This window comes from Sciurus vulgaris (genome assembly GCF_902686455.1).
Source record: "Sciurus vulgaris genome assembly, chromosome: 10".
NCBI classification, from domain to species: Eukaryota; Metazoa; Chordata; class Mammalia; order Rodentia; family Sciuridae; genus Sciurus; species Sciurus vulgaris.
In genome coordinates this window covers 72,642,274-72,666,023 of record NC_136470.1, presented here as the reverse complement: position 1 = coordinate 72,666,023, position 23,750 = coordinate 72,642,274, and the positions used below count along the sequence as shown (strand labels likewise).

At 42.0% G+C, this 23,750-nt stretch overlaps 1 protein-coding gene across 2 annotated transcripts in view; it reads right to left on the bottom strand.

Moving 5' to 3' along the window:
- PARP14 (poly(ADP-ribose) polymerase family member 14) overlaps positions 1–12,829 on the bottom strand; it is a 52,288-nt gene extending 39,459 nt beyond the window's left edge. Inside the window, exons 1-3 of one of the 2 annotated variants that reach the window (XM_079155260.1) lie at positions 12,422–12,829; positions 4,445–4,575; positions 3,412–3,442 (exon numbers count right to left, since the gene is read on the bottom strand). In XM_079155260.1, the coding sequence (XP_079011386.1) occupies positions 3,412–3,442; positions 4,445–4,575; positions 12,422–12,608 (349 nt within the window). In that variant the 5' untranslated portion in view covers positions 12,609–12,829. The remainder of the gene's footprint in view (positions 1–3,411; positions 3,443–4,444; positions 4,576–12,421) is intronic. The other variant, XM_079155259.1, reaches the window with a different exon arrangement.
- Positions 12,830–23,750: the final 10,921 nt, after the last annotated feature.

The window sequence follows — 23,750 nt, the reverse complement described above, 5'->3', positions numbered from 1 at the left end:
GCCTCATTTCTATGAGGAACCTACTTTATCCTTCATAGCACCTGACATATATTTCTAACATAGTACTACCTTATAGTTATTGAACTAAGCTTCCCAAAAGCAAACACATGTTTATTCACCCTAGTATTGCTGGAACAATGTATATAGTTGAGGTCCAGCAAATGTTTGCAGAACTGGAGATCTACTGCTTGGCTCACTAGAGGAAAACAAGAATATCTGATAATGCACATAAATTCATGCCAAAAAAATAACTTAAAATTAAATAACAACATAACTTAGGATTAAATGAAATAAATATGACCAACCAGAATGATTACTGGGCTAGAGCAAGGCTCTATGTGTTCCATCCTGGACTACGACTCTTCAGCCATGTAACCCTGGGCAAGTCTCTTAGTTATAAAATGAGAACGGTAGACTCATTTTATAGTAAGTGAACTGAACAAGAAAGAGTCTTCCCAGTAGTATAGTTTTATAACCCCATGACTATTAGAAGCTTCATCACAAGAGAAGCTTGGTTAACTGACAAATAAAGAGCATCAGGAACATTTCAGGAGTCCAAGAATTAGATAAAGGGACTGGGGTGCATGGAAAGGCTTGAGGGAAGAAGAGGAAGCTGAGCAGGTCTTAGAGGAGTACAGAGAATTAGGTAAGAAAGTCAGGTAGAGGGTGTTGCAAGCAACAGAAGCACAGACCTGTGACTGCCTGAAACCATTTGGAAGATGGTCTGTATGGTTGAATGACCACGTGTGGTTCCATAGGGAACATTTTAAAGAGATGTAAGAAACAAGACCAGAGAGGTGGGCTAGATCCAGAATGTGGTCTGGACTTTATCTTGCAGTTGATAAAAGTGAATCATGGAAGGTTTCTGTGAAAAAGACAAGAGGATATCTAAAAATAGTGCAGAGGGCTGATCAGTTATAAGGAAAAAGGGTGTCACAAACACAGGAACTGAGCTGTGAGCTCCTACCACATTGGATTTGTGAGGTAATAAGAGGGGCCTGTGGTGAGAGGATTGCTGAGGAAGACTCTTGAAAAATTAATAAGTCTCTGTGAATAACATATGTGGAAGGTTTAAGAGAGATGCCTGAAGTTTCTAGTAGGTGAGGAGCAAACTGTATATTTTAAGAAAAATAAGGAATTCAGAAAAGATATTGGTTTGGGAGGAAGCAGAAACAGGTGGCTTCAGACACGTTGGGTCTGACTTCAGAAGGAAGGTTGAACCGAAGGTCTGAAGTTTAGAAAAGACTCCATACTTGAGATACTGACTTGAAAATTCCAGAATTTGAATACCACACGTGATCAGTATTTCTCTGTTCCTGTCTCTTCTCCAGGATCTTCCAGTTGCTGGTTTCTACCTTTCCGGCCGAGTCCAGCTGGAACTGAACACAGGCTCAATATTCACATCCCATGATTCTGGTGTGTGCCTTTCCCTGAGCTGTCAGCTCCTCAGCTGGTTAAAAACCACAAAGGTGGTTTTTAACTTTCTGCATTGACTTTCAGGCATGTGTTATTTGCATCCCTGGGGCAGTATCCTCTGCTTTCCCTGTCCTTGAGATTTTGGATCTGTAAGGTAACCACTCTCCACCCACATTTTGCTCAGTTCTGAAATCATCTACCCCATTCCAATTCATTTCAAAAGTCCTAGCCTTTTGGCTGTCATCAGAATTCAGTATGGCTCAACCACTCATCTGAGGACTTCTTCATCTCTTCAAAGAGCCAACTAAAGGATTTGTTGAAGACCACCTGACTTCCTAGCTGGTCACTACCCTTAAGAGTCTGGGTCAGGTAAAAACAGATTAGAAAATGGTTCTAACATCTCCAGAACAATGAAAAATCCATTGGTGGAGAAACGCTGGATGGCTCTTCCTGAGGATACACCTAGGGTGCTAGGTGAATTTGAAATAGCACTAACATTGCAATCAGTTAAGAAAGAGTGAGGGTAAAATATATGAAACTACAAGAAACATAAAGCTGATTAAATTTTAGATCTAGGAACATAGTATGAGTGTAAATACACCAAAAAAAAGTCACTTACAGGTCTAAAATTGAGCTTGGGAATACAGCACCTAAGATATGTTCCAAAAACATGATAAGAATTTAAGGGGTCACAATAATAAACATCAGAAGCTGATGAGTCAATTCCAGATCGGAAGGATGGAAAGCAGGAATTAATCCGAACACATAAAAGCTTCCTATCTTGTAAGAATCTTGAGCTTATTAAGAAAAGCACACTCAAGCCAGGCTCGGTGGCACATGCCTATAATCCCAGCTACTCAGGAGGCTGAAGCAGGAGGATCTCAAGTTTGAGGCCAGCCTCAGCAACTTGTGAGACCCTGTCTCAAAATAAAACAATTTAAGAAGAGCTGTGGATGTGGTTCAGTGGGAAAGCACCACTGATGCCCATTAATAGATGAATGGATTAAGAAAATGTAGTATATATACCCAATGGAGTTTTTCTCGACTGTACAGAAGAGATAAAATAAAAAAGAATGAAATCATGGCATTTGAAAAAAATTATTTGATGGAAATGAAGAACATTGTGCTAAGTGAAATAAACCAGACTCAGAAAATAAAGGGTCACACATTTTCTCTCATATGTGGAAGCTAGAGCAAAAAGGAAGAAAAATGGGGTGGGGGTCAGATATAAAGATATGGGGAAGATCCATGGACTAGAAGGAGATGGAAAGAAAGGGGGAAAGGACAGGGAAGGGGAAGAAATGTGGGTGGATGAATTTAACAAAACCATGCTATGTGCATATATAAATATACCACAATGAGCTCTATCAGTATGTATATGTATAAAGTGTCAATCAAAAGTAAATAAATAGCCAAGCATGGTGGTGCACACCTGTAATCTCAATGACTTGGGAGGCTGAGACAGGAAGATCGCGAGTTCAAAGCCAGTCTCGGCAACTTAGCGAGGCCTTAAGCAACTCAGAGAGACCCGTCTCTACATAAAATATAAAAAAGGGATGGGGATGTGGCTTGGTGGTTAGTGACCCTGGGTTCAATTCCTGATACCAAAAAAAAAAAAAAAAAAAATTTCAATAAATAAACCAGAGGAAGGAAGATCAGTAGAACACAGGAAAGAAAATAGGGAGAGGCAGGAGGAGACAGAAAGGAGGGGCACTGGGGACTGAATGGAGTAAATCAAATTCCATGCATGTATGGTTTTTTTCAAAATGAACCCAACTACTATGTATAACTACAATGTGAAGAAGGAGCGGGAGGAGAAAAAAGAGGAGGAAGAGGAAGAAGAAGAGGAGGAGAAGGAGGGAAGAAGGAGAAGGAGGGAGGAGGAAGAGGGGAGAGGAGGAGGAGGAGGAGGAGGAAGAAGAGTCCCTGAATGCCTTATTTAATGGAAGCAAAACTTCTTGGTGAATGTCAGAGTTATATCAATTGAGACTTTACCTGGTTCTTTGACATCTTTGGTCTTGGATTCCTGAAACCCAAACAATAAAATAGCATTAATGTATTACTAATAATTTCTTTACATTAAGAAAATGTCATTGCATGCTGTGATGCCTCCTGTAATCACAGCTACTGAGAAGGTTGAGGCAGGAAATCACAAGTTGGAGACCAGCCAACTTAGGGAGACCCTATTTCAAAACAAAATGAAAAGGCTAGAGATGCAGTTTGGTGCTTGCCTAGCATGTGTGAGGCCCCTTTATTTGATCCCAGAACTATAAAAAATAAATAAATAAATAAATAAATAAATAAATAAATAAACGTCCCTGGGACCAGCTGGAGATGTAAGGTACATAGAAATGATAAAAAGCTCTATTAGTGGAGTTCTTGAAGCATCTGGGGCCACATGTTGTAGCAGATCCCCTTGCTAGTCACAATAATCATTGGTAAAAACAAGATACAGAGAGCATATCCCCCAATTCACACTGTGTTTGGGATACAAGGTAAGACCTAAGTCAGGGAAACAGCTTAGCTCATGATTGCTTCTTTCCATCTAGAATTTATTGAATGTTTACTATATAACAAGCACTGTGCTGGGTGCTTCATAGAACTCATCTCAACCCTCACAATAATCTGACAATCCATTTGACAACTGAGGAAACAGTGTCTGTAGTATGATAGGTCACTGTTCCCTCAAAATGATGTTTAAAAAACAAAACAAAATAGCAAGTTTCAAGTCAAAAAGAAGACAAAACAAAACAATCTAAAACTTTATATCTGAAACTGACATTAGTATACCCTCTGGGTCTTAATTTTCCAAAAGTGTCTAACATCAACACAGAGTGCTTCATCCTCACTATTTCAGACCACGTTATATCCACACTCATCCCCTCCACATTTATGAGCTGCTGTTCTCACTCCAGTTTGGTTGACACTTCTCATTCCACTGTATTTTCTTCATTGAAAATACACATTCATCCCACACACTGTGGAAGGACCTCCAGATCCCTTTGAACTTCTCCTCGGGTTTACTTACATGTGCTGAAACTTTCCCCTTAGAGACTGGGGCTTCATTTGAGGCTGTGGGCAACCGGACAGTTAACTTGAATGTTCCTTTTCCTGGCCATTCTAACTCATGATTCTTTTTCTTCAGAACATTTTGCCGAACTAAAGCATCCACAAAAAAAAAAAAAAAAAAAAAAAAAAAAAAAAAAACAAGCACTCTTTATTTGCATAATTATATAATTATACCATCATTTCTATGAGCTTCATCATCAGTCGTTAGCATGGCCAGTTTCTCAAGAAAGACTATGTGCAGTAAAAAGAACAAAAGTTTAGCAAGCAGACATGGATTTTAATTACATCTTTAAACGTAGCTCAATATTTAGTGCTATAGTTGGGATCTGGAGTGTCTCCCAAGAGCCCATGTATTAAAGGCTTAGTTACCAGCCCGTGATGTTAATAGGAGGTGGCAGAACCTTAAGAGGTAAGGCCTAACATCATAATAAATGGAGGAAGACTGAAAGCAGCTCCTCTAAAAGCAGGAACAAGACAAGATGCCCGCTCTCACTACTCCTATTCAACATACTCCTTGGAATTCTAACTGGAGCAATCAGGCAAGAGAAGGAAATTAAAGAGATACAAATAGGAAAAGAGCTCAAATTTTCTCTGTTTGCTGACAACATGATCCTATATTTAGAAGACTCAAAAAACTCCGCCAGAAGACTTCTAGAACTGACTAACAAATTTAGTAAAGTAGCAGAATACAAAATCGACATGAATAAATCAATTGCTTTTCTATACTCCAATAATGAATCGACTGAAAAAGAAATTAGGAAACTATTCCCTTCACAACAACCTTAAAGATATATAAAATGCTTAGGAATTAATCTAATGAAGGAGATAAAGGACCTGTACGATGAAAACTATAGAACACTGATGAAAGAAACTGAAGAAGACCTCAGAAGATGGAAAGCTTTCCCATGTTATTGGATGGGCAGAATTAATATTGTCAAAATGACCACATTACAAAAAATGTTATACAGATTCAATGCAGTCCCCATCAAAATACCAATGACATGCGTCACAGAACTAGGAAAAGGAATTCTAAAATTAATTTGGAAAAAACAAGAAACCCAGAATAGCCAAAGCAATCCTGAACCAAAAGAATGATTCTGGAGGCATCATAATATTTGACCTCAAATTATACAGTTATAGTAACAAAAATGGCATAATACTGTCACCAAAACAGGCATGGAAAACAATGAAATAGAAAAGAATACAAAAATACAAATCCACATTAGTACACTTATCTGATATTAGACAAAGAATCCAAAAACATATGTTTGGAGAAAAGACAGCCTTTTTAACAAATGGTGCTGGGAAAACTGGAAATCCATATTGAAAAGTGAAAAGACGGGCTGGGGATATAGATCAGTTGGTAGAGTGCTTGCCTCGCAAGCACAAGGCCCTGGGTTCAAGTCCCCAGCAACACACACACACACACACACACACACACATACACACACACACACAGTGAAAAGACGCCCAGACAAACCACTCCGGACACCGAAACTCACACAAGAGGTTTTATTGGGCAGACAAACTGTTTGCCCTGAAGGGAGAGAGAGAGAGAGCACTGGAGAGAGAGCGGGGTCGGGGAGCTTCGCTTAAGTAGTTGAATTTCCCGGGCTAAGAACGATCGGGCCAATCGCTGAGCAGTTAAAATTCCCGGCCAGGGATTAAGCCAATGGATGCCCAGCACAAGCTGACAAGTGGACCAATGGCCGGCTAGGATGGCAGACAGACAGCTGGGGGTGCTGTCATGCCTCCTTGCCTTTCCCTGCAGGCATGTCCTGTGCCCAACCGCCCAGGAAGGACCCCCACGAGGTCATAGGGTACTCTGCTGAGGCCCCAGGCGAGAGCCAGACTGCAGGGCAAACCCAGCTCCCGCCTGCTGCTTGACACCCGGCAGGTTCACGTGGGCAGAGCGCTGCGTCTGCAGATGCAGACCTGCCATGCTGCGTCCGACAGCCGGGCAGCCCACCGAGCACTACACATATGTAGAATAATGAAACTAGATCCTTATCTCTCACCCCCCCCACAAAAGTCAACTCAAAGTGAATCAAAGGCCTAGGAATCAGACCAGAAACTCTGCAACTGCTAGAAAAAAATTTAGGCCCAACATGTCAGCACAGCAACTAACTTCTTAACAAGACTCCTAAAGTATAAGAAATAAGACCAAGAATCAGTAAGTAGGATGCCATCAAATTAAAAATTAAAAGCATCTGCATAACAAAGGAAAAAACAAAGACATGAAGAGAGAGCCTAGAGAATGGGAGATCTTTGCCACATGCTCCTCAGATAGAGCATTAATAGCCAGAATATATAATGACCTCAAAACACCACCAAAAGAAAAAAAACAATAACCCAATTAATAGGTGCGCAAAAGAACTCAACAGACACTTCTCAAAAGAAGAAACACGCAGCTGGGAATGTGGCTCAGTGGTAGATTGTCTTCCTAGCATGCATAGGCCTGGGTTTGATCCTCAGTACCACAAAATAATAAATAAACAATAAAATAAGTAAATAAATAAGAAACACAAATGGCCAACAGACATATGGAAAAAAGTTTAACATTTCTAATAATTAGGGAAATGCAAATCAAAACTACATTGAGGGGCTGGGATTTTTATGTGGTTCCATCCTCAACACTACATAAAAATATATTGTGTCCATCTACAACTAAAAATATACTTTTTAAAAATTACATTGAGATTTCATCTCACTTCAGTCAGAGTGGCAGTTATCAAGAATACAAATAATAATAAGTGTTGGTGAGGAAATGGGAGAAAAAGTATATACATACATTGTTGGTGGAACTGCAAATTAGTGCAACCACTCTGGAGAGCAGTATGGAGGGTCCTCAAAAAACTAGGAATGCAACCACCATATGACCCTGCTATCCCACTCCTTAGTATACATCCAAAAGGGCTAAAATCAGGGCTGGGGATGTGACCCAGCAGTGAGTGCTTGCCTAGCCTGTGTGAGGCACTGGGTTCATTTCTCAGCACCACATAAAAATGAATAAATAATATAAAGGTATTCTGTACATCTACAACTAAAAAATTTTTTTAAATCTAAAGTCAGCACACTGTAGGCGAAAAGTCACATCAATGTTTGCAGCAGCACAATTTGCAATAGCCAACCTAGATGCCCTTCAACAGATGAATGGATAAAGAAAATGTGGTATATATACAAAATGGAGTCTTACTCAGCCATAAAGAAGAAAGAAATTATTGCATTTTCTGGTACATGGATGTAAATGGAGAATACTGTTATGCTAAGTGAAATAAGTCAGACCCAAAAAGTCAAAGGTCAAATGTTATCTCTGATTTGAGGAAGTTAGTACAAAATAAGAAGGGGAGAGAAAGAGAGAGAGAGAGAGAGAAAGCAGACAGAGAGAAAGAGACAAAGGGGGGCAGAGAAAGGGAAAGGGAAGGAAAGGAAAAAGAGGGGCAGAAATTCCATCAAAATAGATCAGTGGAGTAGACAAAAAGGATTGAGGGGTAGGAAGGACAGGATAAGGGAAGAACAGTAGAATGAATCTGGTCTAACTTTCCTATGTAAATATGATTATACCATAGTGAACCCATCATTATGTATATCCACAAGACACTAATTTAAAAAAAACAACTATAAGTAAAAACTAAATAAATAAATAAATATTTAAAAAGAAGTAAGGCCTGGTAGGAAGAGGTTTGGTCATTGGGGAAATGTCCTTGAAGGGATATTGGGACCTCCCCTTCTTCCTCTTTTTTTCACTTTCAGCCAGGAGGTAAGGGTTTCCTCTGCCAAGCACTCTGACCATGATGACTTTCCATGAGCCCAAAAGCAACAGGTCAACTAAAACCTCCAAAATTGTGAGTCAAAATAAACCTTTCTCTTTTTAAGTTGATTATCTCAGGTATTTTGTCATAGTAATAAAAAGCTGACTACACATTTAACATGCTTTTAAAAAAGACTTACTTACAAAGTCTGTCTTCTTACTTACGAATAAGGTTAATGAAGATTGTTTTATACAAGTGTTGGGTGGATTAAATGGAAAAAAAAATATAAAGAACTGAGTAAAGTACCTGACACCCTGTAGGCACTCAAAGAAGTAGCACATTCATTCTACACAGGGATGAACTAATTAAAGCACTCCAGGTGGAGACCAGGGCAGACTGGGTGCTGGAATGTGGCATGAAAGAAAATCATTTTTAGAAGGTGACTCAGGTGGACATGAGAAGAATTAGAGCCCAGTTAGAAAGTCCTTTCAACCTGTTCCTTAGCCTGTAATGATAAGGGTCTTACAGCTGATAGTAAAAGGAGTAGACAAAAAGGGATAGAAGTGCCAGGCACAGTGGCACACACATATAATCCCATCTATTTGGGAGGCTGAGGCACAAGTTCAAGGTCAGTCTGGGCAACTTAGTAAGACCCCCGTCTCAAAAGAAAATAAAAAGGGCTGGGAGTAAAACTCAGTGCTAGAGTGCTTGTGCTTGTCTAGCATGTGAGACCCTGGGTTCCACCCCCAATAAATACCACACCCCAAAAAAAGAAAGGAAAGCAAGAAGGAAAGGAAGGAAGGAGAAAGAAGAAGGAGGAGGGGAAGAAGGGGCAGGAAAAGGAGAAATGGGAGAGATTGTTCAAAAAACAAATAAAAAGAATTAGCACACCAGGCAGCTGGCGATAGCAAACAAACTGAACAGTGGACATAAAAGTCCAAAGACCTAGATTAGACTCCCAGTTCTGCTATGAAATAGCTGAGTGGCTATAAGGAAATACCTTCTCTGGATTCTTACTTTACCTCTGTTTATGTAAGTCGTACTTATCAGGAGCATTCAGAGAGAGAAAAGGAAAATTAGTGAGAAAAATTAAAGAGGAAAATCAGTGTCTCCTACCATGGAGGACAGAGAAGGGTGAGTTTAAAGAAGGGGGTGTGGTCAACATCAGCAGACAGTGCAAAGAGGTAAGGAAGAAGGGGACCTTTGAGAGTGCAGGGCTGCAGCTCTGGCATGAATGCGGGGTCACCATGTCCTGCTCTTATGTGGCTGGCCTGAGGAGGTAAGAATCTTTCATAAAGAGGGGCACCATAGCTTTCCTACCTCAAACAGCTGTGAAGCCGGTGGGCCAAGTGGGGTCTCACCTGGATGTTGACTCAGAAACAGACCTCAGAACACCTGAGAAGAAACACCAGACTCCAACTTTACTTTTTATGAGGTCAGATATTTTCACATGGACTCCTAAAGGACTGGACTAAGCTGGAGTGAGGACTGAGGACTAGATGTGACCCCGGAAACCCAATAGTAGGCTGTTATTAGCATCATGCTCTGTGTGTCGCGTTACTGTTATTACTTTCTGGACTTTAAGAAAATCCTGTTCAGGCACCTAACTGTGCCAGCCTCTTCTCAGGTTGTGTGCAATATGTATGAACAAAGGACTTCAGGATGCAGTGGTGGTATTATTAGTAGGTGAACTCAATAAGGATAGGGTGAACTGGGAGGAAAAAGAGTAGATGCTCTGATGATCCTTTACATATGTGGACAGTCTTCCTCATGAACCAACCTCAAGTCATTTATGTTTAATTTTATTTAAGAAGATGAGTTCTCTTATCCCAAGGCATCTGAATAATCAGGAGTCAAATTATGACCAGAAAGTATGATAAAATGAACACATTTTATCTTTAACTGGGTGAGGTGGTATGCACCTGTAATACCAGCTACTCAGAAGGCTGAGGCAGGAGGATAGCAAGTTTGAGGTCAGCCTGGGCAACTTAGCAAAATAAAATTAAAAAGACTGGGAGTGTGGCTCAGTGGTAGACCACCCCTGGGTTCTATCCCCCACACTATGCACACGCAAAAAAGTACACGTCTAAAATGTTGTTTAGAATGTTATAAGTCAGGGACTGGGGGTGTAGCTCAATGATAGAATACTTATCTAACATGCACAGTGCCCTGGGTTTAATTTCTAGCACAGAAAAAAAAAAAAAAAGATTATAAACCAATTTACACTCAACTTTTCAGAAATCCAGTTAACTATATAAAAGCAAGATACAGCTTCCTATTCATTCTTATTTGCTATCCACTAATTACTACAGGAAACTGTTGGTAGGCTCACTGGTACTGTTTGGTTTTACAGAATTACATGAATAAAGCCTTGTCATACTGTGGACTATGCTTGCTGAAGTCTTCTCCTGTGTGGAGGGTAGGGTGGAGTGTGGAGAGGGGAAGGTGAGGGTAACCTCTGCCCGAAGAAATCAAATCTCCTAGAACTGCAAGGGCAGGTAGGCCATTCATTCTCTGCACATTCCTGATGACCTGATACCGGGAAAGTGGATTTTCAAGAAGGAAACTAAAACTGAAGAGGGTTTTTCCACCCCTGAGAATGTAGACTATAAACAGTTTTGAGTCATCTGACTGGAGGAAGATCAAAGGAGACACTAGAGGAGCCTGTGGTAGAGACACTGGGGCAGTGGACTGGGTTCTGTGGGGGACAGAAACCAAGCAGGGAGGCTGAGATCCTTTGAGGGATAGAATTGAATTACTTTATCAATACTAAATGACATTTTGTGCTCTTGGTATTTTTATGCTGCTGATATTTTGTATAATTATTTCCATTTTGGTTCACTTGGGGTTATCAACAAACAACAACAGAGATGCTCAGATTTTAACACCTCAGAATCACCAGGGGGCAGATTAGCATGCTGAGTGCCACCCATCCTACCCTCACTGTACCCAAACCTCTAGAACAGAACTGGAAATGTGCCAGAGCAACCTGCTCTCCAGGGTACTTGGATGCAGGTGGTCTGGGCCCCCACATGAGAGCTACTCCTGAGGATGGAGGATTCTAAAAGAAGAAAGAAATCCTGAAATAGCAATGTTGACAGTAGGAATCAAAGTGGGAAAATCCTGTAGGGAAAGGGAAAGGGAAATGGCTCCACAGCTGCTCTTCTGGGCACTCCCTGGTGAAATTAGCCCTTGGCAGACACTGTACTTTGATTTCCATGAAGCAGCTGAGTCAAGCAGGTCTCTTGTGCTCTTCCATCCTCAATTTCTTCAAACTTATCTGACTGCCCTTCCCTTTCTGTTCCATTTCTTTCCATTTTGAACCCCAGCTGGAACGTTCCATTGGTCCAATTGCATGGCCTCCTAAGACTCCTTGCCTCTTCTCTGGCCCAAATGCTTCTCCAAATTCAGCACAACAAAACAGGATTAGGGACTGTCTACATCCTGAAAGATCACTGCCAGTCTCTAAGATCCCAGTGGACAAGGCGCACTTGGACTTCCTATTACAGAACCGGTAGGCACCTGAGCAAGCCAAGATCCAGGAACTCTTGACCTCCCTTCCTAAATAGGAACAAGGGTGGGGAGGTGGGGAGAACTCAGCCCATTGGCTTTTAGAGCGATTTTTCTCCCAAAGCTCCAAAATCCTGAACCACAATAGCCTCATCCACCCTCTCAATCTGAGGCCAACCCCGAGACTTAGGAAAGAAGCAACAGTAGGCCTTCCACAGAAGTACACAGTGTGTTGATCAACAGCACTGTTCCTTCCCTTCCAGCATGCCCACCCTAGGGAAGGTTCTATATGTATTTACACCCAGACCTTGTGACTTTAGCCCAGCGCCACTGCCCCTCTCCCAAGTGACCCTCGAATCACTGGGAATCTCCATTACCCAGGAAGAATCTGTGTGACTCTTCGCATTTCTTAATCCTCTTCCTTTCCCGCCTAAATAACAACAGGGAAAGGCAGAAAGGGTTGGAAAAGGAGACAGACTCACTTGCACAGTTCCGCGGCCACCAACAAGCCGCTCCGGCAAGCGCCTGGAAGCGCAGCGCGCAGAGGAACCGCAGCGCGCACACCGCGGCTGCAGGAGCGGGGCGGATCCTCCCCCGCCTACCTCTGCCCCCCGTTTCCCTAGAAGCGCGAGCCGGGTGGCGCCCTCCGCACCCAGCCCCCTCGCGCCCCTCACCGTCCTCCGGGAAGAAGAGCACCAGGAAGCGGGGCGGGCTCCCGGGCTCCTGGCGGACCTCGCATTCTCCGCCGCCCGATCTCTTCGGGCTCTGGAAGTACATCTGCAACTTGGTACTCAAGTTCTTCGGAGGGTCGGGGCCCCAGGACCCCTCCACCAGCAGCGGGAAGGAGCGGGACGCAGCCATCCCGAGCTCCGCTCCTCCCGACTGCCCGGGCCGTCCCGACTTGCGAAGTCAACTTTGCCTCTTTCGCTTTCGTTTCCTGGAAAACCCCTCCCGGCCCTTAGTTTCTGTCTTCAAATGAGCTGCCCCAGGACTGGAGTAGTTACCCCACCCCAGTCCCCCGCATTCTTCTCTGGCCCATAGCAAGACAATTAACCCTTTGGGGCTGCAGTTCCTCCTCCAGGCATCTGACCCCGCTCCACCTGTGTATAGCGGTCTTCAGCGCTCAGGCACCGCCTGCCACTCTGGCAAACCACAGCTGCTATCTGTAGCCCTGGGTCACTAGACCTTGAACAAACACAATGGTAGTTTCTTTTCTGCTGTAAGCCGACATTTTACAGGAATAGAAAATGGCTCACAAACTGTGATCCTCTCAGGACGTTTGCTGTCCATTTTGGGACTACTTTCAAGGATCAATGTATTATCAGAACTTTTCCTTACTTCCCCCTTCTTTTGAGATTTTTTTTTCATGCTCTGTTAATACTATGCATCTAGAAACGTGGGAGAAACGATAGATATCTCCCCATTTTTGTGGAACATTTACTAGGTGTCCTGTACTGGGGATGGATTCAACACCCCTGCCCTCACTAAACCAAGCAACTTTGGGGAACACAGCAGTTATGAGGCAATGAAATGAGCGCTCTGGAAAGGAACACTCAGGTGCTCCTGAAACAAATGAGAAGGAGTTCTTAGTCCCGGTGTGGGGAAGCACGGAGGATTTTTTGTGAGTTGACATGTAGCCTGAGGTCTATGAATGGTCTAGGAATAATCTGAGAGGGTTGAGAAGGGGACAGGGTTTCTGTTTCGTGATTTACTCATGCTGAATCACTCTGCTGTGTGGTGGCTAGAGAGGAGGCAGGGAGGCCAGCCAAGGGGCTTCTAAAGTGTCTATGGTGAGAGAGGATGCTGGCAGAGGAGGACAAAGAACTGGTAAGATTCTAAAATGATGTTGAAGGCAGGACAAGCTGAAGGATGTAAGTGCAGAGAGAAGGAAAATCTCAAAAATTATTTCAGGGGCATCCATAGATGACCTGAGCAAGTGACTGAATAATAGTTGCATCTACTACATGGACAGACTGTGGGGTGCCAGAGAGGTGAGAGAGAGACTGGGAATGTGTGCATCCTTGACTCACCATAAAAAGAGTGATCGTCAGAGGGAAACGCCATCATTCCAGTGCCCAGGATTGGTAGGATCCCGGCAGTGTCTGCTGACCCGTTGGGGACCTGGCAACCTTGTCTCCTGGGGAGAAGAGACAGAAGGGAGGTGGCAGCAACCTGAGGACTGAACAGAAGGGAAGGAATCAGGGGCAGGGAGTATAACCAGCTCTTTCCAGAAGTGCAACTGTGAAGGTAAAGGAAATCGGGAAATCGGGTTGGAGGATCAGGGAATTGTTATTTTATTCCCTGGCGTTAGTTATTTTTAAAAGAAAGAAAAGCTTAGACATGAGTAAATAGTGACATCAGTTTTAGGAGCAGGACTCTTTTTCCAGGGCACCAGTAGCAAGGTGGAGACAGTGCAGCAGGAGGTCATTCTGAGTGGTGCTGATGGGAAGGTCTGGAGTTTTCACCTGACAGGTTGTTTCTCAGTGAATCGGGAAGTGAGGTCTCTGAGAGCCTGCCAAAATCAAAGCTGTTTTCCCAGCACGGATGGACCTTGCATAGTGTATTCTAATCACAATGAGGCCAAATTTCAGAACAAAGAGAACCAGAGATATGCCAAAGAGTTTCCTGGGCTTTTTATTCCTGATCTTTAATAATGCCTAGTAGTTTCTTAATAGTTTTCTCTTGCCTTCCGCTTTCTACCTGCAGATGGCGCCCATCATCTGATTCAAACCACCCAGGACCTGGCAGGTGCCAGTGAGAAAGACCCAGCAGGGTGGGTCATAATCCACAGCCATAAAGTGATGACTCTCCCCAGGGCATCTGTCATCTCTGTCTCACTCCAAACCACAACCAGATTTGGGTTTATGGAACTGGGCAAACTGTCTCCTTTTCCTCACATCATCACTTTATAAGAAATAGAGTGAAACCCTTATTTATAGTAGAAATTTTAGCTGACCATTTCTGGATCTTTCAAGGATTTATCACAATGTGTCTTGCCACTTGAGGTCTGCCTATCACTCCTGGGTGAACTGGGAAAGGGCCATAAGGATCAGGGTGGCAAGTCTTGAAACCAGGGAAAGAAAATTCTAGAAGGAACAAACGAGTATCATTAGGCCCTGTAGTATTTTATTTTCTAAATTATTTTCATTCTTTTCACTTGAACCTTCCTGTAGTATGTTAATCCTCCCTCAGTTCTCTGTCTCCTTTGATAGCTGCCTCCTGAAACTTCCTTCCAAGAAGCAAGCGTCCCCTCATGGCCAGGCAGGGCAGGGGCAGGGTTGGCATACTAACACCTAGAGTAGCCATGTTCACATCACTGTTCTTTGGTTCTTCTTCCACATCACATCCGCAGCTGCTATTAGTATAACCCATGTCTGCATTTTGGGATTAAAACTCTTTTTGCCTACTTCATCTAAAGTCCCCTTTTGGCCTCTCTACAAATGGAGAATATTGGAGGGAGAGCATGATGTGTAAATTTGGGACAGGGCTGTTTTTCCATTTGTCCTGAACTGGTGACTTGTGAGCACCTCATGCCCACCCCTCCACCTCACTGTGTTCCTCAATTTTTTTGCTGTTTCTCCAAAATAGGATATGGCCATAAGCCAAGGAAGACGCACTCCTAGGAGCTCTGCCCTCTGAGCAAGTCAGTCACACAATGCCTTACTCCCTAGGCACAAATCTCCTTCAGGAGCTTCATCTTCTCCAAGCCTCTGTAAGGCTGGTCTCCAACACCTCTCAATCCTGCCAGTACATTAATCCCAAGTGGTGCCTTTGTCCAAATAGAAGTAGTGTAGATTCATTAATATTACAGTTGGGTGGGAGGTAAAAGGGTGGCTTCTACTGCAGAGTCCAGAGTAGACTTGATTTTGCCAAATTTGTGTAAGGTGAAGAGTAAAGCAGAATAAAGATTTTTTAATATATTTTTATGGACTGCATTTTGATTCATTGTACACAAATGGGGTACCACTTTTCATTTCTATGATCGTACACAGTGTAGATTCACACCATTCATGTAATCATACATATACATAGGAATAATAATGTCTGTCTCAGTCCACTATCTTTCCTCCCCCCACCCCTTCCCACCCCATTTTCCTCTACATCATCCAAAGTTCCTCCATTCTTCTCTTGCCCACCACCAGAATAAAGATTTTTTTCGTGGCCATCCAATTAGATCATCATTGAATCAGACACACAGGATTAAATCTCAAGACAAGCGTTAACTCTTGGAGCACAATCCAGATCATATTTAAAATGAAAAACATACAGCATTTTATTAACACATAATACCATGCAGAGTCTCCACCAGTGATATGCTATTAAATATTTAACAAATAGCTCTCTGGAAAAAAGTTTGCATATGTGTATATGTCTATTATGAATTTTACTGATATAATGATTTTATAGCACATAATTCATAAATAATAATAAGTATATAATACTTGATTGTAATTTCAAAATAGCACATCAATTCTCAAAGAATGTTTCAAAGATTTTTGCCAAACTTACCTCTAACCAACCTATGGTTGCAATTGATGATTAAGTGTAGTTCTGACAAAATTGTTGGTTGATACTTGCACTTACATTAATAGGTAAGATGAAGCTGTCTCTCCCTTTGGGGATAACCCACATTCTTCTTTGAATGTGTGTTCCTTGCTTTATCCCTAAAGCTTCTCACTCTCAAGATAGCTGGCATTCTCCCTCAAATATGTATTTCATACTTAACCTCAGAAGACATCTCTCCCTTGAGATAGCCTGAATTCTCCTTTGAATGTGTATCTGCTTTCCTAAATAAATCTGTTATGTCTCTGGAAAAAGTAGATAAGATGAAAATGAAATAATGAAGACATATATAAGAACTTTTTTTTTTTTTTAAAGTGGTTACCCATGGCCTTAAGTATACTAGGAAAGCTCTTTGCTACTGGGCTATACCCCCAGCCCTGTCAGGACTCTTACCATTGACATGACTCCTTCATCACTAAATTGGATGTTAGCTTTCAAATGCTGGAGGGATATTTCCTCCATTGTTCTTTTTACAGTGTAATAGCTAGAGACACAATACAATTTTAAATAATCTGCCTTGTGAATATATTCTTCATCACTCTATGTAGTCTAGTTAATAAAACAAACAAGTAGTGCTTGCCAATTCCATGGTGTAAATATTTCCATTGTGGCTGATTTTGAATGCAGAGTTGAGGAGAGACGAACAGTAGCACAAAATTATACAATTCTCCTGCCTAACAGACACAATAGACATAAATAATGCAAGGACATACAGAGTAGTTAAATGTCAAATAATTAGGAAGTGTCTTGGTGCCCAAAGTTTTTTAATTCAGGGATGGTCATGTAAGGACCTTCTGCCTAGCATATACCAAAATTTCAGACTCTGAAGAATTTAAGGTGTTCAGTGCAAACCATGTTGTACTAACAGTTTCAAGACTCTGAGAACCATACTTCTAATAATGAGGGAACTGAGGGACCCCTTCCTTAATCTAAGTTCAGATGCCAACCAAGGGCAACTTGCAAAGGCCTGCTATGCTGACTCTCTTTTATGTGCAAGTATGTTCTTATCAAGGCAATTGGATTGCAACACATTCTTGAAAGTCCCAAGTTGGAAATATCATGTGGTCACCTGGAATCACAGGCTTTCTGTAACTAAATAAGCCATAGGGTTCAACAAAATTGCACACTCAAATCTGTTTTTATTAAGTTTTGTGTGTCCTTATTAATTTTACTTTTTAAAAAGTAAATACCAGTAATCAGTGAGAGATGTTGTCAGATCCAAACCCAACCCAAAAAAGAAACAGAGAAATGCAGTTCATAGCCATTAACTAACATACATTCATAGACTTGGGTTGACCAAAACTTTGCCCAGAGTTCAGCCACATAGCTAGAAAATTAAGAATAATTCATGGGTTTATAAAATCATCACTTAAACTCCAGGGAGATTATGTCACTTTCTTGAGTCTCCTTTTCTCACTGTTCGGTCAGTTCCATCTGAAACTCATGAACCTCTTTGGAATTTGTGCTCCAAAGTTTTCCTTAGAAACAAGATGGATGATCTGTACTCAGCTAAATGGTTTGATCACTTTTGAAATATTCAACATAGCAGTGTGCCATGCAGAGTCCCCTTTATAGAGGTGAGTGTTAACTCAATTGCTGGAAGTGCTACCTGAAGGATTATGGAAAATAATATTCCTACAAGACAGCCCCACAGGAAAAATGGAGAGGCAGTGTGACTCAGGAGGAGGGAGGGAAATTAGTCAGACAATAAACCTCTCCCAGTACATTTTTTCCCAGTAACAGTGGGCCCTTAGGGAAAAAGCAAACTTTCATCCCTTCCTGGGTTCATTCCCAGCATCTCCACCAAAATCAAACATTTGCCGGGTCCCAACCACAATGGGTAAAGGAAGGAGATGGATCCTGAAACCTGGGCCCTGGACTTTTACCTTTTCCCGATGCAGGTGGGTACTGGAAGAAGAAAAGCAAATAGTGAAGCTTTGGGTAACAATGAGTCCCAGAGGAAGAAAGATAAGAAATGAACACCGAGTTCTGAGCTTTTCCCAGAGACAATGAGTTTCAAACTTTTTACAACTGCCTTCCTGACTTAAAATTTAACCTGCTGAACTAGGTCCCTGACTGGCTGAACAGCATGTCTGTGGTCTTCAATGATTAATTCACCTTCATTGTAAACTATAAAACTCAGATTCCTTCAGGAACCCATGGGCCATTTCCATACCCAGAAAACGAGCCCTCCCATACCTGTCTGACTGACTTTGCTGCAGAATAAAGGAAAGCTTGCTGATCCATTTGAAGTCAGCTTCTGTCCTGGTTATTTGTATTTTCATTATGGTGCCAAAACCGTGTTGGTTATTTTTGCTGACACTATCTGCTTTCAGCCCCATCAGGGTTGTCTCAGCCACATAACCACTGTTTGGAGGTCACACCTCCCTGGGATAGCCCCCATCCAAAGACTGATTCAGGTGGAAACATAAGGCTCAGCCCTTTCTGCCTCAAATGGGCCATTTTAGCATGTGAGCCCTATGGGATCAACTGCAGCTATTGTTAGGACTTCATTGTAGCTTCACCTTTTTGCCCAATTCTATTTCTTCTCTAGTAAGACCCCCAAAAAGGAGACCCTAACTCTGTCCCACGGATCGATGGCAACCCCAATCAACCGCAGGAGGTGTTACTTGATGCAAACCGCAAGAGGTTTTTATTCCAGCACACCGGGACCCAACTCGTGACTCACGCAGGAGTTGAGGAGTAGAATCCCTAGCAGAAAATCTTACAAGTTTATAAAGGCAGAAACCACACATCGGGAGGGGTCGCACACAGAAGGGAAAAGGGGAACAAAGCCACTGGGAAATTCCAAAGGGGGTGTGGGTTTGCTGGTAACATACAACATGTTTCACAATGTTTTACAACAGGGCGTAGATTCTGGTCAACAGTTTCTGGTAATCTTATATCCTATATATCTTAACTGTCTGAGCACTATCTTGCTCAATTTACTCTTTTACTCTCTGTTTGGGGCTGTTTCCTGGAACAGCTTTAAGGGCTTTGTTCCCATCACTGGGAGGGAGACCTTAGGGAGTTGAGATAAAACAGCTTAAAAAAATGTCCATTCTTTCACTCTCTCCCCTCCACAGGTATTGACTTCCTAATAAACATCCTGCACATTACCTATCATGTCACTGTCTGATACCTGGAGAAGACAACCTGAAACATAATTGGGTCTAACCTTTTAAAACATCTTTTAATTGCCTGAGATGAGGGCAGGTCAGTGACTAGGAAGAGGTGCCATTTGTAAGCCCAAAAGGACAGGATGCAGACCTCGACAGATTCAGAGAAGCCTTTATTCATTTGCGGAGTTGGGCACCTTCGGGGCTCATTTTTTGGATGCAAAACTGACTGTCAGTTACAGAGGGGATTTTGGTTTTATAGGGTAGGACTAATTTGCCACGGGGGAATGTCAAAGTTTAGGCCCCAGCATTGAGTATTTGCCCCTTTCTCACAGGGCCAATCATTATCAGGAAAGGATCTGCTGGGAGGTTAATCCTTGGCTAGTTTCCCCTCTCTCCTCCCAAGCCACACCTCTCTCCATTTTCCTTCGGGGCTTATCTTGCAGGAATATTGTTTTCCATAACCCTTCACCAAGGGCTCAATCATTGTGTCTTTCACAGGCTAAACTTGAGCACCTTCCTGAAGAAATCAGCAGTGTTTTTCCTCCTTGCTGTCTCAAGTTCCGGGTACTTGGATGTTTTATCTATCATCTTTCACAAAGTACACTCTAAAAATCTTTGCTCTGTGGAAAAAACTTGGAAAATCTCTTCTGCTTCCATCAGTAAGTGATATGTCTGAATTAAAATAAATTAAATTCTCTATCCTACATATCAATTTCTTCCTTAAATCCCCTAATCTGTCAGTGGTTTAAAGGCATGAACATAAAGAAATTTCAGTAAAAATGACTTCCTTTTTATATCAAGTCATGATCTAACTTTTAAAAATTCTTAATATGTTGTAAGTGAGTAGATAATGTCAGTTATCTTTTCGGTTTAACATCCCTCCTCAAAATTTGGTGGTATCAAACAATTACAATTGCTTATTTGTTGGGGGCTATGCCATGCGGACTCGCCAAGATGGCGCCTGGCAGCCAGCCCAAAGTTGTTTTGGTCACATCAGCAGTGAGGAGGTTGATTAACATAAGCACACCCAGGTGATTTATCATGGGCTGTATTCAATTAAGTCCACACACACACACACACACACACACACACACACACACACACACACACACAATCCATGCACAGGTGTTCCCAAGTGCTCCTGATCATGCCTGCTCGTTTTGACCTTTGCCATGATTGGGCAGCTAGCTCCTTGCCTAATCTTTGCATAATTGGCGTCAGCCCTACCCTTCACCTCCTGGAGGGGATATAAGCCGGCTCTCCTCCAGCGCCAGGGTTTGGAGTTCAAGTTCGAGGTTGGAGGTCCCAAGTTCCAGGTTCGAGGTTGGAGGTTCCAGGCTCGAGAGCCAGGGTTCCCGGGTTTCCTGATTCAACAATAAACCGTTCCGAATTCAAGAGCCTCGCTACTTGTCTGCCCCCTGGCACCAAATCGTCGCTGCTGGACGGCATCACTTATTCTGTTATCACTCCTGAGTCTGAGGTTGACTGGGCTCAGTTAGGCAGTTCTTTGTAGTCAGACTGGCTGAGTTGGAGGCATCTCAAAGGCTACTTACACATGCCTGGTGCCATGTCTGGACAACTCAAACTTCTGAGGGCTGGAATGACACAGGCTTCTCTGGCATCTCCATCAGTATGTGATTCCCATGTGGTCTCTTCAGCATGGCAGCTTGAGGGTAGCTGGACTTCTAATATGGTGGCTCAGCTCCTAATGCATGGAGAGAGACTAAAACTCTATCACTTTTTATGACTTAGCTCTAAAAGTTACTTGTCAGCATCCTATTCATTAGAAGCAAGTTATTAAAGCCAGCACATATTCAAGGGAAGGAGAAATAGCCTCCACATCTCATGGGAGGACTGTTTAGGAATTTGTAGGTATGTTTTAAAACCATGCATACAGGGGTGGATGAGGTGGGGGGTAAGGGGGAAAAAATGGCAGAATGAATCAAACAACATTGCCCTGTGTAAATTTATGATCACAAGAATGCCTTTACTCCATGTACAGAGAATCAATGTGTATCCCATTTGTTTACAATTAAAAAAAAAAAAAAAAAAAAAAACACACATACACCAAAACTTTTCCTTTTGAGATGAAAAGTAGTTTAGCTTCCTCTGTTTCTTTCTTGGAAGCTGCTGAATCCTGACCAAGTGATCTGTGTTTCTATATATATTCCAAACACAACAACTGATTCCAACAGTCAACATTTATTTAGGGCTTACTAACTTACTTACCAACTTTATACTGTTCAAATTGTTCTTCATTTAATATCCAAACAGGGTGTCTCACATCCTCATCCAATGCACTGCAGGAAGGAGAGCCCTCTCCAATATATCTGGCTTCAGAGGGCAATATTTTTCCAGAGAAAGTTTACATTGAAATCTGCATATGTGGTCCTATTTCCCTGCTGTAGCTATGTCATATCATCATTTAATAGAGGTTTAGACTAATTACATCTCCATGTAGGAATCAAGTCCTGTGTCAAATTTCACACCTAAGTATTTCCAGGAATTTGACAACCATTTTCTACCCAAATCATTTCTTCAGTTACTGTTAACAGGGAGAGATCCTCCTCTTCTCTCTAGATCAGAAGTTCAAAGTTGGTAACCACTGCACTAAACCCTACCCTGAAACCCATTTCTGAAATTTTTGAGTTAAATGCATACATTTTAAAAGTGTGAGCTTCATGTCAAACCCAGATTTCCCACTTCTTTTGGAAAAAAATGAATTGTGTGCTAACAGTTTACCTCCTCATATGTCAGCAATTAGCTGGAACCAGAACCAGCTTCTCCCTGGATCTGATCACCAATATCTCGATTTGGTCAACTTCACTTATTTGTATTAACCACCAGTGCTTCTGTTTGCAAGTTCCTATCCTAAGATCCACTTTGTATTCTCACCACTTCCCTGTGCTGCCAGGTCATACAACTTCTTTTTAGGCAAATCACATGAACTCAAAATTCCTCTTGTTTTATTACATTGAATAATTCAACTTTCTCTAGGTATTGTACTTACACAGATCAGTAGCAGCAATAACCTTTTAAGTTCTGCCAGACACATGACCTTGTAACAGTGGTGGCCCCTTTGAGGGTGTCCTTGACAGTTACTTTTGCTTCCTTCTCTTTGCCCTTCTGTAAGTTTGAGTCCCCTCCCTGATCTTTTGGCAAACACTAAGTCCTCTCCCTTTTGTCCAATATTCTAAATCATAAAGAAAGTCCACACCAAACTGATTAAGATGCTAACTGCTAAATAATCTTTCTTTAGATTTGTAGAACCCAGAACATCTTGTGAGCTTCATAATGACCTTCCTTAGTCTTTACTTTGCATAAATTAACACAAAGCATGCAAATTGCTGAGGTTTAACTTACTAGAAAGTGACATATAGGTCTACAAACTACAGAAATTAGCCCCAAAAGATCAAGGTCCATAGAGATGATCTAATGTTCCAGAGAAAAAGTGGTAGAGTGCTTTCCTAGCATGCACAGGTCTTGATCCCAGCACCTCAAAAGGAGAAGGAAAAGGAGAAGGGAGACACATGTCCTGGATGACAAAGACCCCACTCAGCACGCAGCCTTCCTGCCCTGCTCCTCCCTTCCCTCTTTTGTTAGAGCCTCTTGCACCCACAAGTCCCCCAAGATGGACCCATCTTTCAACATGCTGGCCCCTGAATAAACCTGTTTCCTTCACAACATCTCTTAAAGCTCACGCTCACAAATATTGACTTTCAAATGTCAAACACACAAGACTTTAGTCTGTTAATGATTTCTGTTGTAACCATTCCATTCTGCCATCATAGACAAAAAGCAGCTATTGGGAAAATCTAACTAAAAAACAAATTTTCCACCTGCCTAGAAAACCTCTTCACAAGGTAGAGAGAAAGAAAATTCTTTTATTATTGAATAGCCATTCAGAATATGATGTTATGTCAGGCAATCTACTAAAGAGATTACAAAGATGGAAAGAAATCTTTACCTTTCAATACTATCAGGCAAAAACAACTGGTAACGCAGATGTTCTCAAATAAAGAATAACTAGACTTCAAGTAAGAGGACTTGACAAATCCATTTAATACCACACAGTTCTTCCAAAATTCACCTGGTAATGGGGTGGTCATCTCTGAAACTAATTGCCTTTATCCAAAGAAAAAATTTATCTCTTTGACAGGCAGATAGTTATGACTTGGAGCCAGGTACCAGCCAAAGTCCTGCCCTGCCAGGGAAACTGAGAGATAGGGGGTGCAAATGAAAGAATGGACATTTTTTTAAGCTGTCTGTTTTATCGCAACTCCCTAAGGTCTCCCTCCCAGTGATGGGAACAAAGCCC